At 43.3% G+C, this 21,133-nt stretch overlaps 3 protein-coding genes across 4 annotated transcripts in view; 2 read left to right on the top strand and 1 right to left on the bottom strand.

Annotated features, from left to right (window-relative positions):
- The window catches only part of LOC112263670 (inositol 1,4,5-triphosphate receptor associated 1), a 28,085-nt gene extending 25,427 nt beyond the window's left edge, over positions 1–2,658 (top strand). For both annotated transcript variants that reach the window (XM_042330918.1, XM_042330919.1), the window contains 3 exons: positions 288–419; positions 704–841; positions 965–2,658. In XM_042330918.1, coding sequence (XP_042186852.1) covers positions 288–419; positions 704–841; positions 965–1,211 — 517 coding nt within the window. In that variant the 3' untranslated portion in view covers positions 1,212–2,658. The remainder of the gene's footprint in view (positions 1–287; positions 420–703; positions 842–964) is intronic.
- A 1,355-nt stretch (positions 2,659–4,013) lies between these two features.
- LOC112263669 (lymphatic vessel endothelial hyaluronic acid receptor 1) lies at positions 4,014–7,945 on the top strand. Its single transcript, XM_024440157.2, has 5 exons — positions 4,014–4,415; positions 4,791–4,968; positions 5,076–5,215; positions 6,682–6,997; positions 7,245–7,945. The coding sequence occupies exons 1-5, from the start codon at positions 4,331–4,333 to the stop codon at positions 7,477–7,479; spliced, it is 954 nt and encodes a 317-aa protein (XP_024295925.1). The 5' UTR covers positions 4,014–4,330; the 3' UTR covers positions 7,480–7,945.
- A 136-nt stretch (positions 7,946–8,081) lies between these two features.
- Positions 8,082–21,133, bottom strand: LOC112263668 (AMP deaminase 3-like). The gene is made up of 16 exons (XM_042330917.1): positions 20,684–21,133; positions 18,406–18,628; positions 18,118–18,304; positions 17,572–17,737; positions 16,701–16,920; positions 16,490–16,619; positions 16,155–16,349; positions 12,545–12,676; positions 12,173–12,336; positions 11,900–12,026; positions 11,649–11,812; positions 10,957–11,077; positions 10,212–10,385; positions 10,001–10,111; positions 9,437–9,646; positions 8,082–8,487 (listed from the first exon to the last, which is right to left on the bottom strand). Exons 1-15 carry the CDS (start codon positions 20,703–20,705, stop codon positions 9,467–9,469), a joined length of 2,316 nt encoding a protein of 771 aa, XP_042186851.1. The 5' UTR covers positions 20,706–21,133; the 3' UTR covers positions 8,082–8,487; positions 9,437–9,466.

The raw sequence follows: 21,133 nt of genomic DNA, 5'->3' as shown, positions 1-21,133 counted from the left end.
AGAGACAATAACAATTGTATCAAGTGTCTGCTCAGTAAAAGCCAGGGACGTTTTAAGAGTCCCCATGTACACATTTTGCCTTTGTACTTTTGGTTTTTACGCAAGCTTGCCTGGCAGTGATGGTGCCATCCCCGCACGCTGCCTTCAACTGCGTTCCAGCCTGTCCATTAACACAAGGCCACAGTGTTATGATGGAAAGCCTAATGACCATGATGCACTCCTCACTCTCATCATAATGTCTGTTGGTAAAATGTTCTATGTGTTCTTTCCGCTATGAAACAATGCAGTGGAAAGAGTGTGGCAGAGCAGGAAGCTGAGCCATCTGCCCCAGCCAAGCCCTCCGTCAACCTAGAGGAGATCAGATCAGAGATCAGATCAGAGATCAAGGCAAAGATCGAGGAGGAGGCCTACAATAAAGGGTGAGGCCCTTTTCTATGTACCCACTCACCCTGACCACCCACAATCATACCCACAGTCACACACCCTGTGCACGCTAACAGAGGAGTGGCTGTACTGACATAATAGTGTCAGTACATAATAGTATGAAGAATCAACAAAATATTACAGTACATTCAGTACAGTCAGCATTGCAATAAAGTGAAGTAGTTTATATGTAATGTGCCCCTGGTGCCTTATGATACTTCCTCTACGTTCAGCTCATGTGCCTTTTAATGAGAAAACAAGTGTGATGTTCCAAATACAGCTACCAAGAGGGACTGAAGAGAAGTAAAGAAGTCAAAGAGGTGGAGGAGGAGGAGGAAGAGGAGGAGGAGAAGGTAGAGGAAAATCCAGAAAAGAAGGATGAAAGAAAAGAAGTCAGCAGAAAAGAAAAGTTCAACAGGTAATTTTCACTTCATGTAGATCAACTGTAAATAAATGATGATGTAGTTATACTAGCCACTGTATAATGACTGGGTGTATACCTTGAATTGTTCTGAATCCCCTCTCAATTTGGCCTTTACAGTAAGGTTGAAGAGGTCCTAGTTGTCCTTGACCGGCTTTGCCCCAAGATTTTCCGCCGTAACCGACTTCTCTGGATTGTTTTGACGTTGTTCCTGGTCACGTTTCTGGTTGTCAGTGTTTTCACATACTTTAGTGATCGCTATAACAACCATGGGGACATGTCGGCAGAAAAAGCCATGGTCCAGGGCAAGAAGAAGATCTTTGGACTGAATGTAGGAGTACAGCCAAAGAATCCCACTCCAGAATAACAAAGAGCCTGTCTCATACTTCTCTCAGTCCAAAGACTCTTTTTTTCCATGCTACATCAAGAGCTGAACTTGAATATAGGCTTTTGAAGATCTAGGGTTTGGGGGGGAGATGGAGATGTATCTTTGGGAGCATTTATTTAGTTTTTTATTGGTTTCAGAGGATAAGTCTTCTAATGATCATAAACTTTATCAAGGCATATTTATGTTGTGTTAGGAAAGCTGCCTGACTGTTTCTGATGTTGATATATGATTGTTGCTTAGGGGGCCAAGTATAATAGTGTGATTAAATATGTTCTTATCTACAGTGAGCTCCAGGATTTTGTATTTGAAATGATACAATGACTATTATGTGAAAATGCAGACTGTCAGCTTTAATATGAGGGCTTTTCCATCCATATCAGGTGAACTGAATGACACAATGAACAGGGAGGGTAGCATTTTGGAGGGGAACAAATCATTATTCCTGATTCATTCATAATTATCATGGTAGCATCCACATGAATTTAAATAGGGTTTAGAAACATGTTCTATTCTTATTTACAATAAAAGTGACTCCAAAATACACAATATATTATTTACCATTAATTTCTCTTTGGCCCAAAATAATCTGACACACAAACTGCAAATGCATTCAACAAGTTTGTATTCACAAGCTTGATATAATCATTGTGTGCTATGAATATGGGACCAAATACTACACATATACTACACTTGTGAATATGGGACCAAATACTACACATATACTACACTTATGAATATGGGACCAAATACCCTCAAACTAAAGCTGACAGTTTGCACTTTATAGTCTTTATCATTTCAAATCCAAAGTGCTGAAGTACAGAGCCCCCAAAAATATATATTTGTCATTGTCCAAATACTTTTGGACCTCACTGTATATATTCACAATGTATTGTTCTTATTCCTGGTCCTACTCTGAATGTCATCCTGGAGGACTGAATGTGGCCCCTTGGGCGAAAATGGATGATTCATGATGAGTTCCCTAAGACAAATGTCACAGTAGACATTAGACTAACGTACATTAATCTACCACTCTGTTACTTTTATGTTCATTCTCTCAGGTCCAGTAAACGGACATCCCCTGAAGAGATTTACAGAGATATTTAAAGAGATGTTTTTTAATTCAATTTTTTTTTTTTTTTTTTTATATCTATATTTGTGGAATTTAAGCAGATACTTTTTTGGAAAATCTATAATACAAGCACATTCCAAAGTAGTTCCTCAAGTGCAATATTTAGCAGCTGATGGTTCTTGTTTGTATGTGTTGTTCCTGTGTTGGTTTGCGTCCTCCGAGCACTGAAAGATTTCCTTCATGTACGAGAGCACTTTTAGACAGCATAAGAAATGTTTTATCTTCCACGCACTTGTGTGCCAGGATTTTCTGTTGTGTCAACTTCGCCTTGGAATAAAGGTGCCTTAACTCCCAGCATTCATTTTCATAGTGAATAATGTATGTCAGACAAACAGGTGCAGTTTACATGAAGCAAACAGGTGTATTGGCAGAATTCTCATGCTTACCTCGGTGGAATGTGACACAGTAATTGTATTTTTCAACACAGTGCTTGTTCCCTTCCGCCCTACACTTATGAAAATGAAAGATCTTTCATATCTCTCAGGAAACCACTTATGTAATCTAATTGGCTCCATTAAGCTGTAGCTGCAGTGTGTCAAGGCTACTTGTGTAACGGTTGTCGTCGGGAGAAAGAGAGGACCAAGGTGCAGCGTGGTAAGTATTCATTGTAATTGAATAAAGAATGAATACTGAAACAAAAACAATACCCGACAAACGAACAGTCCTGAACGGTGCAACAGAACACAGACCAGAAAATAAACACCCACGAAACACAGGTGGAAAAAGGCTACCTAAGTATGATTCTCAATCAGAGACAACTAACAACACCTGCCTCTGATAGAGGACCATACTAGGCCGAACACAGAAACCAACATAGAAAAACAAACAGACTGCCCACCCCAACTCACGCTCTGACCATACTAAAACAAAGACAAAACAAAGGAACTAAGGTCAGAACGTGACAGCTTGAGTGATTCTCTCCGTTTTAACATTCAATTAATGTCACAAAAGAAAATATAGATGTCCTCTTTAGATGTCCATTCTTTTGGGACGTTTAAATGTCACTGACTCTTCTCATACGTCAAAAAACTACTTTTGCTTATTTTTCAGTTCTGTCTGCGTCATTTCCTGCTGTACTAAGTTGGGGTGAGGTGTTTTGCTGGAAGTGGGATTTCGCTGTGTGTCAGAGTCATCAGAGGATGCCAGGGATCACGAGCTTGTTAATGACTGAGCAAATGGCAGAGGGAGGAAATCATTGTGTGAGGTGCCAAAGTCAATAAAAAAGAAACAATTTTCCGAACATCTATCTGTGCCAAACACTCCTCATGTACTCTCTCGAAAGAATACAACTTAAGGACTAGCTTGTTTGATTCATACTTATTCTGCATCCATATGTTTTTTTAGGCAGACTCCCAATCTAATGTGCCTATCTATTAAAACAAATTTGATTAAGGTTCAATGTTTTAATGTTAGTTGTTTTAACAGAAGGGATCCTTGAGGTCAAATCAGAAATGATCATCTCAGAAATGTTTTCCTGAAGTTGGTAAAGGAGGCTGGAAGATCAGTTTCGGATGGAATCCTCCATCTGTCTTTTCAAGCATAATGTGTTATTACACAGTATTATGAGTAAGAGCTGTTCATCTTATTCTCAATTAATTAACCTCTTAAAATATATTACCACTACTTCAGCAGTTTATGCCACACTTCCGATGCTTCTGCACCATGTTATGTTAACATCTTGCTACATTTATCTTATTCTTGGAACTGTTTGGATCCTAAAGTGCCCATACTGAATGGGCTGTACAACGTACTTCCTGCTTCCTGTTCCCGGTGGTTCCGTGACCTTGTCACCACCTCGTATGACTGGACATTTATACAACAGCTTTGTACACTTCATGAACCCACCCTTCTAATATGAAGAGAATCACCTCTCACTAACCCCTTCATTTGGCTCACAGACACACAGTGGAACACACAGTGGAACACATCCCAGTAGCTCCCAGTCCGGTGTCACTGACCATTGGTAACCATGATGCAGGTTTGGATCCTCTCACTACTGCTGCCTCTCACACTGTCATTCTCTGGTCTACACGTTGATCCTAGCAAAATCAATGGTAAGATGATTATTTTTGTATTTATTATTTTTATACTGCATGTGTCTCAAAGCTCAAAGATGTTGCCTTCAAAATCAGTTCTCAAATATGCATTGTGCTTTTGGAGAAAGATTTTGAACATCATTTTGAAGTGATTTTGTTATCTTCATTAATGATTACTGATGAACGTTGATATAAAAAATATATGAAATAATACAAGGCATGCAAATGCATTAAGTGATACTTTCACTAAATGATCTAAAAGAAGAAAAACATCATTAGTTGAAAATATTTTGACTTATTATTGGATTTTCAAATTGATAAACTTGACTAATTAGAAATCATTTTAAAACCAGAAAACATGCACAAACTTATCTTCAATTCCCTTAACACCAGCTTTCCCAGAGAGACAAATAGCTGGGGTGTTTCTGGTCAGCTGCACAAATGACCTCAACCAGTTTACCTATGCCTTCAATGCCTCTGAGGCCAGGGAGGTGTGCTGGTATCTGGGTGTAACCATGGCCTCCAATTCCCAGGTTGAGGAGGCTCAGAGACTGGGCTTGGAAACATGCAGGTAAAATGGCTTTTGGATTCGATTCTTCTTTGTATGCTAGTGATCCTTTTCATAATAGATAACCTCTGAGAATAAATGAATCCAATTTAAATTGGCTGTGTCTCTAGGTTTGGGTGGATTGATGAACATTTTGCAGTGATCCCTCGTATTGAGGCCAGTAAAACCTGTGGTCAAAATCAGACTGGTGTCATCAAATGGAGAGCCTCTGTCACCAAACTTTTTGATGTGTTCTGCTTCAATGCTTCAGGTACAGTAAAGGATTTAAAAAAATCTTAATCTCAATGCAAATCAAATCAAATTGTATTAGTCACATGCACCAAATAAAACACCTTACAGTGAAATGCTTACTTATGAGCCCCTAACCAACAATGCAGTTTCAAAAAAATACAGCTAGGAATAAGAGATAAAAGTAATAAGTAATTAAAGTAAAATAACAATAGCGAGACTATATACAGGTGGGAACCGATACAGAGTCAATGTGCGGGGGCACCAGCTAGTTGATGTAGTATGTACATGTAGGTAGAGTTATTAAAGTGACTATGCATAGGTGAGAACAGAGAGTAGCAGTGGGGAGGGGGGGGCAATGCAAATAGTCTGGGTAGCCATTTGATTAGATGTTCAGGAGTCTTATGGCTTGGGGGTAGAAGCTGTTTAGAAGCAGTCTATGACTAGGGTGGCTGGAGTCTTTTTGACAATTTTTAGGGCCTTCCTCTGACACTGCCTGGTATAGAGGTCCTGGATGGCAGGAAACTTGGCCCCAGTGATGTACTGGACCGAACGCACTACCCTCTGTAGTGCCTTGCGGTGGGAGGCTGAGAATTTGCCATACCAGGCAGTGATGCAACCAGTCAGGATGCTCTCAATGGTGCAGCTGCAGAACCTTTTGGGGATCTGAGGACCCATGCCAAATCTTTTCAGTCTCCTGAGGGGGAATAGGTTTTGTTGTGCCTTCTTCACGGCTGTCTTGGTGTGCTTGGACCATGTTAGTTTGTTGGTGATGTGGACACCAAGGAACTTGAAGCTCTCAACCTGCTCCACTGCAGCCTCGTTGATGAGAATGGGGGTGTGCTCGGTCCTCCTTTTTCTGTAGTCCACAATCATCTCCTTTGTCTTGATCACTTTGAGGGAGAGGTTGTTGTCCTGGCACCACAAAGCCAGGTCTCTGACCTCCTCGCTATAGGCTGTCTCATCGTTGTCGGTGATCAGGCCTATCACTGGTGTGTCATCAGCAAATGTAATGATGGTGTTGGAGTCATGCCTGGCCGTGCAGTCATGAGTGAACAGGGAGTACAGGAGGGGACCGAGCCCGCACCCCTGAGGGGCCCTCGTGCCCTTGTGTCACTGGATCAATGGATCCAGTAGAGAAATGTTATGCTATGGTGATTCATGAATTCATAGGCTAATTGCTCTGTGCCTTTCTGTTGACCCTAAACTCTGAGGTAATTGGGATTTTTTCAGAAAGTCAAATCACTTACTTTCCTTTCCTTTGTGAGACTAACAATTGTATGAACGTGAGAGGAAAAGGTGTGAGTGTGAAAAACATCCTACATCAACTTCCTGAACTATCCCTGGGGTGGTGTGACCAAGTTTTAGGAATTGAGTGAAATTAAAATGTTTGGCAAACAGCTACTGTGATGGTAATGCTGGATATCAATTTATTAATTTAATTGAATGTGAATGCATTGCTAACTTACTCTCATTTACTTACCACAGTGATACAATTGGAGGATACCACAGCTGATACCGCTTTGACCACGCCGAAGCAACAGGAGGGAGCACATCCCTCTCCTTCAGGAGCGGCCTCACCCCCCTCTACCTCCCTCTCTCCAGCCATCATTCATCTTGTCCCCTCCACACAGTCCGCCCGGCCCACCTCTCATTCTCGCTCCTCTCTTCTCTCTCTCAGTAGTTTTTCTGATAGCCCAGGGGTAGAGGTAGAACTACCCCAGTCCATGAGCAGCGCAATACTTATCACCTCGGCCGTTGTTCTTCTTCTGACCGCAATGGCCATTCTCTTGTACTTTAGAACGTAAGTGTTTTTGCTACCTTTTCTTTGTAAAAGGGGAAAAGTAGATATGTAAGATCCCTTGAATTGAAAACCATTATTTAGATCGAGGTAATTCATTAAGCACAATTACTATAACATATACCCGTTGACATGGTCATGCATACGTTTGATTTATAGCAGAGGCAGAGTGACTTTAGGGATGTAAGTTGATACTGTGTTAACTAATGTTCAGCCTGCACGTCACATTTTATTTTTCCTCTTTATAAAGGAACAATGGGCTCAAGACTATTCTCCCCTGCTGGGATGGGGAGCAGCAGAAAGAGTACATTGAGACAAAGGAATGTGCAGCACACACCTGTATGAAGGACACAAAGGAAGCTCAGACTGAGGCTGAAGCTAAGGCTGAGCCTGAGGAGGATGTGTGCAAAGAGACAGCCAATGACATCAGTGTAAACATCAGTGATGAGACCAACGCAGATTCAGCATCAGAGACAGAACCTTGATGCTTTAGATTTGGTAAGACCAAAGATAAGGTCTGGCTGCTTTTTTAAAGTTATGTTCCTGCTTATGGAAGTTATGTTGTTTAGTAGTTTGTATAAAGTGTGCATTAATGTTATTCAAATGCATTTATTTATAGCATGGGATGCCTTTCCAATTTTGCTTTCGAAGGTTATTTTATGTCTCCTTGTTTTTTGTTGTTCATGTTCACAATAGATTGTTCTGGAGAGCGTCCTGTATTTTAACCACTAGATGGTGCTGCAACGTGGATGAGTTGATTTTAGGACTAGTATAGTAGCTGAATTGAAAATGGTTTCATATTTTTTGCTATACATATAATTGATTTTCCGACTTCAGAAAAGGTTAGTCAGTATGCCAGGGCCACTGCTAACTGCTGCATTTTAAATCATGTTTTTAAACTAATGCCAATCTCGAATTGATGCAATAAATTCAAACTTTTTGTATACCCTGCCTTGTAGTTACTTCTTAGCCTTTTTTTGGAAATGCAGACTAATGCCATGATTTGGGTTAATGTTCTAATAAACAATGTATTCCATCATCTCACAGTTTTAAATTGCTGCATGACAACAACAAAAAAACGGAATTATCCATGTTAAAATATCTTTATTGATAACAAAAGTAACATAATTAAAAACAGGCTATTTTACAGCATTCTGTCAACCATTAACGAGGAAGAGGTGAGATAGAGCGTTGTAACATCTTTGGACATCTTATATGCTTTCTCATTTTTCTCTCTTGTCCAAACTTTCACAACTCAATTGACTCAATGTTGCTTTATAGACACAGCACAGTACGTTATAGATACAGTACATTCAAATGAAATATAGCATACTCTGACCAATATAAATGCCTGTTTTCATTCAAATTGAAACAAAACATTCACACAAATACTTCAAGCAGATCTCATACAGAGCATGCAAGTACAATGTTTTGTACCTACAGTGTCCCACAAATGACTTCAGTGTCCTCCTTGGAACCTACTGCATGACATCCTGTAAAAACAAGCACACATGGAAAGGGACAGTGGAAATGTACCAGACTTCATTCATCACAGCTAAAGCAGTGTTCCAGCTCCAGAGATGAACACTGTCAGGTTCTGTCAACAGCTGGGAACGCCCATCACTAAGGCATGATGCAGTGAGTGTTGGACATCAAAATAGAAGTGGACAGTGTTTTTTCTCCCAGACATTGCACTTGAAACCACAAATATGTTGTAACATTACTGAACTGTGAGTAAGTGCTCTGCAGAGGGAGCCAGCCTTAGTGCAGAGGATGTTGCTGTACTGCAGAAGGAAACCCTTGTACTGTGGACCTACATCATTTAGACACTAAGATGTAGTTGGCTCCTACTGCTACCTCTCCAAACTATTTTTATACTGTTAAAGACATGCTCTGGAACTTTGGTGACTAATAAGTATTTATTAAACCTCCGATTTGGATGTGTCAATGTGTAGTTCATACATGCATAATCTACCTTACCTCAGTTATACATGAAATGCCTAGTTTTAAAGCAACTACTTTTCTGGAAGCTGTGCTTGGCCTACATATTCCTCCATGTGGGCCAGCCACTTAGGATTCGAATTCAACCAATGAGCTTCAGCCCCTCGCCATATGACAACTAGCAAGATGCACATGATGCACCCACAGCAGAGCGAGAGAGAGAGCAATGGCATGGTGCATATATCTGCACATACAGTATGTGACATAGTACACCATTTTCGGGGACCACTTTTGGCTCTTGAGCACTACTTTCAGAACCACTGGCAAAAAGTATACAAAAGTACTGGAGAATCTCTTTAACTGCAATGGCACCCCTTGTTATCTGCTTTCACAGTAGCACACATGCAGCCAGAGAAACAAGAGACACACTTATCCATTCAAACCATTGGGCTTTTTCTCCCATGAATGCAAGAGATATCGTTGTGATGGTTGAGAGCTTACATGCATGGATTGAGTCCCATATTGTTGTGGTCACTCTGGTTGTGTGCCAATGGCCGCTTCAGTCTTCACTGCATCCACTAGGAAGCTGAGCTCATTGTACAGGGTCTCGTGGCGGTAGGCCATGCGGATCTGAGCCACATTGGTCCGCCGAATGTCGTTCCCCTCAGGTCCATCCTTCAAGTAGTTGGCCCCAATAAAGTGCTTCTTCTCCTGCACAAAATGAGTTATACAGTATTACCAGAGATTGTATATCATGTACGCTCCTTAGGTATAACCACTCCATTAGATGGGGGACAGGGGAAGGATATTTCATGTTATTTTGCATTCATGCTATTATACACTAGAAAAAAGGTGCTATCTAGAATGTAAAAGGGTTCATTGGCTGTCACCATAGGAGAACCCTTTGAAGTACCTTTTTTGGTTCCTGGTAGAACACTTTTGGGTTTCTACCTGGAACCAAAGAGTATTCTACCTGGAACAAAAAGGGTTCACCTGTGAGGACAGCAAAGAGCCCTTTTGGAACCCTTTTTCTAAAAGTGTAGATATCAGTGCCCAGAGCTCTACCTGGTGAGACAGGCCACTCTGCAGCACACTGTTCCTGGCAATCTCACACACATCACAGGTGCTGAGCTTCCACAGCTGGGCCGCGATGGCATACTCCTCCATTAGTGCCTCCTACAGACAGGACACACTGTCATCTGGTACTGCCCTGCAATATAGCTATGGAACACTCAGCTGGAGCTGATTTGAGCTACTATTTTCTCCAACAGTTTACCTTGGTATAGTGGAACTGCATAGGATCATCTGTTGATAGAGACACGCACAGCCCCTTGTGTAGGAACTCCCTGAGAGGGTTTTTGGAATATTCCAGGAACAAGCTGTTATTGCTCAGAGGAGACATGGCAATGGGCACCTGGGCCAGGTAGTACAGGTACTGTAGGACAGGGCTCTGTGACAGAGAGAGACAGACACACTCAGTACATACACACAGACTCACACACACCTCGCTGTCACCTGCTCAGCGTACAGGGTCTCTGCTTACTGATCAGCAGACACGGTGGATGTTAAAATGTGTCAAAAGTTGAAAGCTAGCTCCTGTCCCTGTGGTTGGCTCGGTTATTTTCAGTGGCTGTATTTGCATGGAGCAGGCCTGGTAGACAGGGCCTTTCCTTGTCTGTGTGCTGGTTAGGCCCACAGAAAGACAGGAAAATGAAGCAAACAGGAAGCCCTGAATGGCTGAACACTGTTACTGTATTACAGTACAATGGCTTGCATTTATACAGCGTGCTTTCATGTGAGAATATTAGATAGCTTTGCATTTCTTTAGGGTCATCTCATGACATCCACTATTCATGTGAGTAGCACCTACCGTATCACATGGGAGATCAGCATGAGAGTGCTCCACTCAAACATGCTGGGGTGTTGAGGAATTATATTAGTCCATTGATGGCAAATAAATGTGTGTAGGCTGTAATGTGTTGAGGACAGTTGATGCAGGATTCAGTCTAGTAGTAAAGGACCTTCTTGAGGTTGAGGCCGTGGGAGATGTTGTCAGCTGTGAGGAAAGCAGAGACCAGGTGGGTGATGGATCCAGCCTCCCCGCAGTGTGGACGGAACTGGAAGGTGCTCAAGCCCCGCTCTCTGGAAGAGACCCAGGGAAATATTCAGTGGTCATATTCACACACACACACACACACACACACACACACACACACACACACACACACACACACACACACACACACACACACACACACACACACACACACACACACACACACACACACACATTGCACATACACAAACAGAGCTACACAAGTGCATTATGTAGGACCTACAGTAGCATCTTCAGTGACCTTGGAGGAGCTCCTTGACCACATGTGCCAGTAATTCAAGTCTGTAATTCTATTCCTTTGTATTATCACAGGGAATTTCTTTATAGATGCCTTGGTGCATTACACTGTGCAGTAATGTAGCATGACTGCAACCAGACACCTGTTCTGCTCCCCTTGGTTGCCCTCTGGACATTCTGAAGTGCCTTACTGTAAATTCAATGAATAATAGCAACTGAACAATGGGTGTAACACCTACATTTCCCCTCAGCAGCATCAGCAGAAGGACAGTTGGAAGTCTATGTTTCTCTTGAATGAGATGTAATGGTTTGGGTCCATTACCAGAGGCCTGAGAGGGGCAGATATCAACAGGTACGTACTTCCTCAGATTGTTGAGCACCATGATGTTGGCGTACATGTGGAAGAGGTAGTAGCTGTAGGGAGGGTTTTCATCTGCTGTCCACTGCTCAGGCTTGGGGCTCTTGTAGGAGAACATGTGGTCACTGTGCTTGGACTCGTCATCCACACTGTCAAAGCCTGTCACCTGCACAGGAAGAGTAGGGGTTGAATGGTGAATGGTTGACACTATCAGGATAGTTTTTGCAGGAAAATCCAAATGAATTATACTCACATATTTGAGAAATACATGTAGCTCCTTATGCTTCTGTGGATTGACTGTAGCCTCAAACAGAGGAAGGAATATGTTCTCCAACATCTTGGCAAAGTTAGTGATCAACTTCTTTGACTTGAAAATATCACTGAAAGAAGTGAAAGATTTTTAAGCATGACAAACATCTCATGAAAAGAGTATTATCGTTTATAGTAGCCATGTTACATACCTTCTGCAGTTGAAAGTTAAATTTAGCTCTTTGCCTTCAGCTGTCACTCAGGCAGCAGCACTTACTAGATCCTGGGGACTTGGATGATCCACTGCATGTTGGTAGAGTGCACTTTGTGCTGGATGAACCACTTGGAGAGGCAGACCCATTCGTCTGCAGAGCGTCCGTAGATGGACAGACGAGGCTCAGCATGCTGGTACTTACTCTCCTCTAGGTCATGGGACACTTCCTGTCAAGGGCAAGACGTGGTAGAAAGTTCTCTCATCTCCAAACAAGACCATTATTCTGGGTCTCTGTCACCGCCCATCCATCAGAGTATTTTTCCTCAAATGTGTTGCTGCACATGTTGTTGTTGCAAAATAACAATAGCTTGTGCAACATAACGTGTGTTATCAATTTCAGAGAATCAGGATGTTTTCTGTATGAATGAACTATACCTTGATAATGCGTGCAAAGTACTCTCCATCTATGAGGTTGTCTGTTTTCAGGTAGATTTCTCGGAGTTCACTGGCCCCCACTGGGTTGTACTTGGAGTTGAACTTATCGAATCTGTGAAAGGTTTGTCTGCCCTGTGGGATGAGGCACACACACACATCTAATATTAGCGTATGGATGGTGCTAACAGATCTCCAACACTGAAATGTGTTTCTAGCTATAGATATAACTGAACAGCTATGGTTACACAATAAATATGTGTTTTATGGCATAACATCTGTTCCTGTACAGTATGTATGATATACTCTTACAAAAAGACATGTCTAACAAGCAATGCCTGTTTTCACATGTTGAACTTAAATTTCACATGTGAAACCATATTTTCACATGTATTCAATTAAGAGTTCACAAGTCAACACCACCTTGTAATATGTGAGGAGAGTAACATGTTTTCACCTCACATGTGAATTGCGGTTTCACTTGTGAAATTTCCAGTTGAAAATCGGATATGCAGTTTCACATGTGAAAAACATTCACATGTGAAAAGCTTATTTTCTCATGTGGAAATGCAAGTTCACGTGTGAAATTCAATCATGTGAAAATCACATTTGCAGTTTCATACAGTGCCTTCGGAAAGTATTCAGACCACTTGATTTTTCCAACATTTTGTTACGTTACAGCCTTATTCTAAAATGGATTAACTAAAATAGAAGAAAAAAAACTCAACAATCTACACAGAATACCCCATAATGGCAAAGCAAAAACAGTTTTTTTGAATTTTGTTTTTAAATACAAAAAATATTTACATAAGTTTTCAGACCTTTTGCTATGAGACTCAAAGTTGAGCTCAGGTGCATCCTGTTTCCATTGATCATCCTTGAGATGTTTCTACAACTTGATTGGAGTCCACCTGTGGGAAATTCAATTGATTGGACATGATTTGGAAAGGCACACACCTGTCAATTTAAGGTCCCACAGTTGACAGTGCATGTCAGAGCAAAAACCAAGCCATGGGGTCGAAGGAATTGTCCGTAGAGCTCCGAGACAGGATTGTGTCGAGGCACAGTTCTGAGGAAGGGTACCAAAACATTTCTGCAGCATTGAAGGTCCCCAAGAACACAGTGGCCGCCATCATTCTTACATGGAAGTTTGGAACCACCAAGACTTCCAAGAGCTGGCCGCCCAGCCAAACTGAGCAATTGGGGGACAAAAGGCCTTGGTTAAGGAGGTGACCAAGAACCTGATGGTCACTCTGGCAGAGCTCTAGAGTTCCTCTGTGGAGATGGGAGAACCTTCCAGAAGGACAACCATCTCTGCAGCACTCCACCAATCAGACCTTTATGGTAGAGTGGCCAGACAGAAGCCAATCCTCAGTAAAAGGCACATGACAGCCCGCTTGGAGTTTTCCAAAAGGCACTTAAAGACTCTCAGACCATGAGAAACAAAATTCTCTGGTCTGATGAAACCAAGATTGAACTCTTTGGCCTGACTGCCAAGCGTCACGTCTGGAGGAAACCAGGCACCGCTCATCACATGGCCAATACCAATACCTACGGTGATGCATGGTGGTGGCAGCATCATGCTGTGGGGATGTTTTTCAGCGGCAGGGTCTAGTAGACTAGTCAGGCTTGAAGAAAGGTGAACGGAGCAAAGTATAGAGAGATCCTTGATGAAAACCTGCTCCAGAGCGCTCTGGACCTCAGACTGGGGCGAATGTTCACCTTCCAACAGGACAATGAGCCTAAGCACACAGCCAAGACAACGCAGGAGTGGCTTCGGGACAAGTCTCTGAATGTCCTTGAGTGGCCCAGCCAGAGCCCAGACTTGAACACGATAGAACATCTCTGGAGAGACTTGCCCCAAAGCCACTCCTGCGTTGTCTTGGCTGTGTGCTTAGGGTCGTTGTCCTCCCCATCCAACCTGACAGAGCTTGAGAGGATCAGCAGAAAAGAATGGGAGAAACTCCCCAAATACAGGTGTGTCAAGCTTGTAGTGTCTTACCCAAGAAGACTCAATAATGTAATTGCTGCCAAAGGTGCTTCAACAAAGTACTAAGTAAAGGGTCTGAATACTTATGGAAATGTGATATTTCATATTTACATAAGTCCATGTTTTTGGTTTGTCATTATGGGGTATTGTGTGTAGATTGATGAGGGAATCCCACAGGGATCTGGCCAATGTTGACTCCAATGCTTCTCACAGTCGGCTGGATGTCCTTTGGGTGGTTGATCAGTCTTGATACACATGGGACACTGTTGAGCGTGAAAAATCTAGCCGTTCTTGACACAAACCAGTGCGCCTGGCACCTACGACCATACCCCGTTCAAAGTCACTTAAATATTTGTTCTTGCTCTTTCACCCTCTGAATAGCACACATACTGTACACAATCAATGTCTCAATTGTCTCAAGGCTTACAAATGATTATTTAACCTGTCTCCTCCCCTTCATCTACACTGATTGAAGTGGATTTAACAAGTGACATCAATAAGGGATCATAGATTTCACCTGGATTCACCTGGTCAGTCTATGTCATGGAAAGAGTAGGTGTTCTTAATATCTTGTACACTCAGTGTAGGTCTGCTGTATGAAAATCACTAACTGTTATTAAAGGGGCAATCCTTAGTGACCACATCCATTTTTGGACTTATAAATTAATGATATTTACCAATTGATTCTTGAAGAATATAAAATATTTTGCCTCATGACCGCCGAGTGCTGAAGTGCATAGTACTTAAAAATCGTCTGTCCTCGGTTGCAACACTCCAGAGTTCGTCTGTCCTTGGTTACAACTACCGAGTTCCAAACTGCCTCTGAAAACAACGTCAGCACAAGAACTGTTCGTCGGGAGCTTCATGAAATGGGTTTCCATGGCAGAGCAGCCTAAGATCACCATGCGCAATGTAAAGCGTCGGCTGGAGTTGTGTAAAGCTCGCTGCCATTGGACTCTGGAGCAGTGGAAATTAGTTCTCTGGAGTGATGAATCACGCTTCACCATCCACCTTCCGGTGGACGAATCTGTGTTTGGCGGATGCCAGGGGAATGCTACCTGCCTCAATGCATAGTGCCAACTGTAAAGTTTGGTGGATGAGGAATAATGGTCTGGGGCTGTTTTTCATGGTTCGGGCTAGGCCCCTTAGTTCCAGTGAAGGGAAAGCTTAATGGTACAGCATACAATGACATTGTAGACGATTCAATGTTCCAACATCTAGTGGAAGCCTTCCCAGAAGTGTGGAGGCTGTTATAGCAGCAAAGGGAGGACCAACTCCAAATTACTTCCCATGATTTTGGAATGAGATGTTCGACGAGCAAGTGTTCACATATATTTGGTCATGTAGTGTATCATGGATGGACAGTCCTTGCATCCATAGCGTAGTGTAGGGATTTGAGAGTGGTTGCATTTCTCCAGCCCCAAACCGTAGCTTTTTACTGAAACGATGGTGGAGTAATAGTGTTATATATTTTCACGAGGGAAAAATACATGGAAAATAAGATGTGGAACTTCCCACGTGTCTGAAAACTATGTTTATCCCCATGATTTTTTCATTTGTTTTTCTTTGTAAGGGTATTGCATGATGGTCAGGTGAAATAGATAGAGAGAGGGAGGGTCTTACAGCGTGTACATCCAGGGAGTCCACAGTGAGGTCATAGGGGTCCATGTTGAGGTGTTCAAACACCTCTCTGAGGGTCAGCTTCCGCCCGCCCTTCTCCAGCACCACACGGTCTGCCTCCGTCTTGTAGGTGGTCTGGATGAAGTTCAGAAGGTGCTTCTGGGACATGCAGGCGGCTGCATGGATGTGTGTGTCCACCTGGGGAAAGTGAGACGTCACAGTTTGATTGTGGCTTTTTATCACAAAGCCTCTGGGAAAGTAGCCACATCAGATCTAAACGGTGGACTTTCACTTCACATTATAAATGTAGCTTTCACATTCAAGTGTTGGAAACTTGCCTTTCTGACATTGTAGAAGTCTCTGTGTGGAACACCCTTCAGTTCCTTTAGCTCAGCCATCTCATTGAGCATTTCATGCAGGTAGAACTTTGAGCCCAGGAAGTTCAGGCGTCTGTGACAATAGGTCTTCCTGTAAAGCACGTTAGTTATGCAGAGACAAAAATAAAGCTCCATTACACAGTGGTGAGTTCAGGAAGTGGTGGTCACTCACGTGGGTCCATCAATGATCATGGCCAGCACATGGCTGAGGTCTATGGCAAAGGTCTCCAGGTCAGGGTAGGGCAGGCTGCGGGGCCTGTTCTGACTTAGAGCCTCTGCGTTCTCATACACATACACTATGCCATCTTTCGTCTGCAGCTCATAGCTCAGGTTGTCTGGGATATTCTCAATGTTGTACGGGTCCTCCCCCTCCCTGGGGCAAGGGCAGACATCTGTGGGGAGACCAGTATGACTGACATAGACTCTAATACAATGGACTCTACTTGTACAGGACGTTAAGAACACATTATGGACATATAGTTAATTTATGGGCACTGTTTGAGTATACACTGAGTGTACAAAACATTATGAACACCTGCTCTTTCCATGACATAAACTAACAGGTGAATCCAGGTGAAATCTATGATCCCTTATTGATGTCACTTGTTAAATCCACTTCAATCAATGTAGATGAAGGGGAGGAGATAAGTTAAAGAAGGATTTTTAAGCCTTGAAACAATTGAGACATGGATTGTGTATGTGTGCCATTCCGAGGGTGAATGGGCAAGACAAAATGTTTAAGTGCCTTTGAACGGGGTATGGTCATAGGTGACAGGCGCACCGGTTTGTGTCAAGAACTGCAACGATGCTTGGTTTTTCACACTCAACAGTTTCCTGTGTGCATCACCACCCAAGGGACATCTAGCCAACTTGTCACAACTGTAGGAATTATTGGAGTCACCATGGGCCAGCATCCCTGTGGAACACTTTCAACACCTTGTGGAGCCCATGCCCCGACGAATTGAGGCTGTTCTGAGGGCAAAAGGGGGGTGCAACTCAATATTAGGAAGGTGTTCTGAATGTTTTGTACACTCAGTGTATACCTGGTAGAACCCCGTCCTCTTCCTTCCACGTCTGGTTCTCAGCGCTGCGGAGGAACTGAGCGACGGTCCGGGGAAAGCGATGGTAGGCCAGTCTGGAGTACTTCTCCCTAATGAACAGGGCTTTCATCAGGGTTTTTGCTGCCTGTTCATAGTCCTCTACTGTGATCTGGGGAGAGGAGAGAGCTGTCATTACTAGTCTTATCACATGGCTTTCCATTTCATCCTGTGGACTCTCTACACACAAGATTATTGTTAACCACCTGGGGATTTAAAGTCATACCAAAGTACCACTTTTATTATTTAAATTGTTTATCTAACTTTTATTTTGACAGGGAGTCATGCTGAGTCCAAGTTCTTTTTTTTTACAGACGAAACAAAAACATAAATATACACTATACACATCAATATACACATCAGTATTCACATCAATACACGAAAAGCTAAACACAATCATTACTGTCCAATTTCATTGCAACTCTTCTAGTATGAAGTGAAATACTGTATGAGTTGAGCATGAACTGTATGCCACCTGCTTGGAGAACTTACACCAGCACAGTAGTCTCCACTGATGGTGACCCTCTGGTACTCGGGGCAGTTCTCTGGAAGTGAGGAGCAGGTGGAGGAGGGTGAGAGGAATGGGGTCACCACAGAACGGGCCCACTCTGCAGTCACAGGGATCTGCAGGCCCTGCAAGGACGCAGACTGCGAACGGATCATCTTGAAACTCTTCTTCCTGGAAACGAAACGTTCTTATGAATTCCCGACACTCCAGTACTTAACTGATCAGCTAGGTTCGATTCCATGAGGTCCTGTATTGTCGAGGCCCAGACTCACCTCTTGGCACTCTCTTCTGAATGCTGCTCTGCCAGCTCTTTGAGCAGCTCCCTCTCCTTGGCCTGGTGCAGGCCGATGGGACAGTCCTCAGGGACGGTGAACATGGACAGCGCATCGTTTGTGTCCTCCTCCTTCAGCGCTGACGCGTACACCTTCTCAGCCAGCAGACGTGTCTCCTCATCCACCTCACTCAGCGTGATCTTAGGGAATTGTCTCGGCATGTCTGTAAAAACACCAGGTGTAGCAGCTTAGTATAAACACTGTACAGATATGTAGACACTTAGTTTTGGAAGCATTAGATTGGAGTTTTGTTATTGTAGGAGGTGGAGCTAATTCTTCCCCAAAAAATCGCTGCCAATTCCAGCATTTCTGTCCACTCAGAACTCATATCTGCTTTGTCATCACAACACCTCACTGTCATGACATCCCTCTGCTAAAAGCATTGCTTTGCATATTCACCTAGTATTAACAGAGAACTATTAGCACAATGTGTTAGCTAATATTAGATCTATTAGCATATACTCATTTATTTGCTTAGCAGAGTTACCTCGAGGCATGGCAAAACAACCACCATGACAGATTGACAAATTGTGCTGCGCTTATACTGCAATCTCCTTTTGAAATGACTCTGGTAAGCAGATCCTTAAGCACTTGTGACCGACATAAATACTGACAACTGATCACGTTACATTGCCTCCGAAACAATATGCTATTTTCACTCATGACCTTTAGGGTCAACACCAGGCCCCGTACTGTCCTCTCTGAGGACAACATAGAGACAGGGTAGAGAATGACATCAGGTTAGTGTTTATCTAATGCAGAGACTGTCTGCTGAGTGAATTGTACTGTCAGAGATCATCTTATTACCCCTGGAATTTAATTAAGTTTTATTTCCCAGCTGTTCCATCATTCTCTTCATTTTCTGAAGACCAGAGTATCTGCAGTTTTACACTCAGGCTGCAACGATGTTGTTTATACGGTTTCATGAACATGTTTGTTCGTCATGTATCAAGATGAGGGACACAAATCTTGAGCTGGCAGATTACACTGAAAAAATCTGCTGTCTTAAGTGGCTCAATGTGATTTTCAAAATGGAAAACTCGACTTTGTCTCCAGACACATACCAGCTCTATTCCTTTCAGGTTTATGGTCCTAATCATAATCCCCTGTGCAACCGTGACAGTAATGGTTGAACTGTAGACTTTATAGCCCAGTGTCTGATTGTCAGTCACTGGTCCATTAACCACACAGTTGTCCCATTTAGGGACAGGTCTGCACCCACAGATCAAGTGACCGAACCACGAGGGGTTTGTTGATACCCCAATGACACGAAACCCAATCCACCCAGACAGCACAGTTGCCATACAGACCTGGTGCCCCTGAGAGAAAAGCTATAGTGTCATCAGTGACAGAGTAATGTCAAAGCTCCATTCTGCCAAGCCTTTCCAAGCGGGCTGCCATTCCTGCCAAAATTCTGTGCCACAAACACCCCACTGCTCACCCTAAGCCACTTCCAAGAACAGCTTTGTGGATGAAACTAGCGCCTGCCCACTGCCCACTGCCCACTGCCCACTGCCCACTGCCCACTGCCCACTGCCCACTGCCCACTGCCCACTGCCCACTTCCCACTGCACTGCAGACAGACAGAGAGAGCAGCACATTACAGCAAAGACCACAGGTGAACTCTGAAAGCTGAGAGGGTTTCTGTGAAGCAGCAGCAGCATTGATTAAAATATGGGTTCTCATAAATAATTTAGCACCGCTTCTTCCTCTCAATGAATTGGAGTGTTGCCTCACACACACACGCACATGCACACACACACACACACACACACACACACACACACACACACACACACACACACACACACACACACACACACACACACACACACACACACACACACACACTGTCTCTCTCTCTCTCTCTCTCTGCTTATACTGCTGCCTCACACACACACACACACACACACACACACACACACACACACACACACACACGCGCACACAGTCTCTCTCTCTCTCTTTCTCGCTCTCTCTCTCTCTCTCTCATTCTCTCTGCTTATACTGCTGCCTCGGCATCAGTTATACACAATTTTCTTAGTCAGAGACACCAAACAGCCATCAGTATTCCTCCCAGAGTAATAGCCATCTCATTTCCATCACACGTAATGGACTTAATCACATTCTCTCAAACAGCAACACAATAGTTTCCGAGTCTCTAGCTGCTAGAACAGTTTATAGTGTACCTATACTTGTTATCTGCTATGTGCCTTACCTTCCGGTCTGTTCACAGCCATCTTTCTGTGCTGTACAGTCTCCACTGGGAGTCCTGATGATGGAAATCTCAGCTAGGATCACAGTGTCTCTGTACAGTCTCTCTGCGGTAGAGACTGGCTAACAGGCTGGTCGCCTGACTCTGACGGGCTGGCTGTGATGTGGGTCAGTCCCACTCTGAGCCTGCCGTGGTTCACGACCACGGTTCTGTTTTCTTTGAGTGTCCTTCTCTATCTATTTTAAGAAGCCAATGGCATCATGTCGACAGAGCCACTAATCCTTGGGATATGTTACAACTGGCTGTCAACAAAGAGAGAGCCCAGAGCCGAGCCACCAGCACTCCTCCCAGCTGGATGGACTCACACACACTCACTCACACACAAACACTCCTCATACACTCCTCTCCACCTTTGGGACAGTGATACATCCGCAGCCTTCCTCCTTAAGGAGC

The sequence above is a fragment of the Oncorhynchus tshawytscha genome, linkage group LG12 (genome assembly GCF_018296145.1).
Source record: "Oncorhynchus tshawytscha isolate Ot180627B linkage group LG12, Otsh_v2.0, whole genome shotgun sequence".
Classification (NCBI taxonomy): domain Eukaryota; kingdom Metazoa; phylum Chordata; class Actinopteri; order Salmoniformes; family Salmonidae; genus Oncorhynchus; species Oncorhynchus tshawytscha.
This window is presented reverse-complemented; position numbering and strand designations above follow the sequence as displayed.

Coding starts and splice junctions, on each gene's coding strand:
- LOC112263669 (XM_024440157.2), top strand. CDS start 4,331: ATGATGCAGGTTTGGATCCTCTCACTACTGCTGCCTCTCACACTGTCA. Junction 4,969..5,075: donor CTGGGCTTGGAAACATGCAG/GTAAAATGGCTT, acceptor CTGTGTCTCTAG/GTTTGGGTGGATTGATGAAC. Junction 5,216..6,681: donor GTTCTGCTTCAATGCTTCAG/GTACAGTAAAGG, acceptor TACTTACCACAG/TGATACAATTGGAGGATACC.
- LOC112263668 (XM_042330917.1), bottom strand. CDS start 20,705: ATGGCTGTGAACAGACCGGAAG. Junction 18,629..20,683: donor GGCTGTGAACAGACCGGAAG/GTAAGGCACATA, acceptor GTGTTTTTACAG/ACATGCCGAGACAATTCCCT. Junction 18,305..18,405: donor TCAGAAGAGAGTGCCAAGAG/GTGAGTCTGGGC, acceptor TTTCGTTTCCAG/GAAGAAGAGTTTCAAGATGA.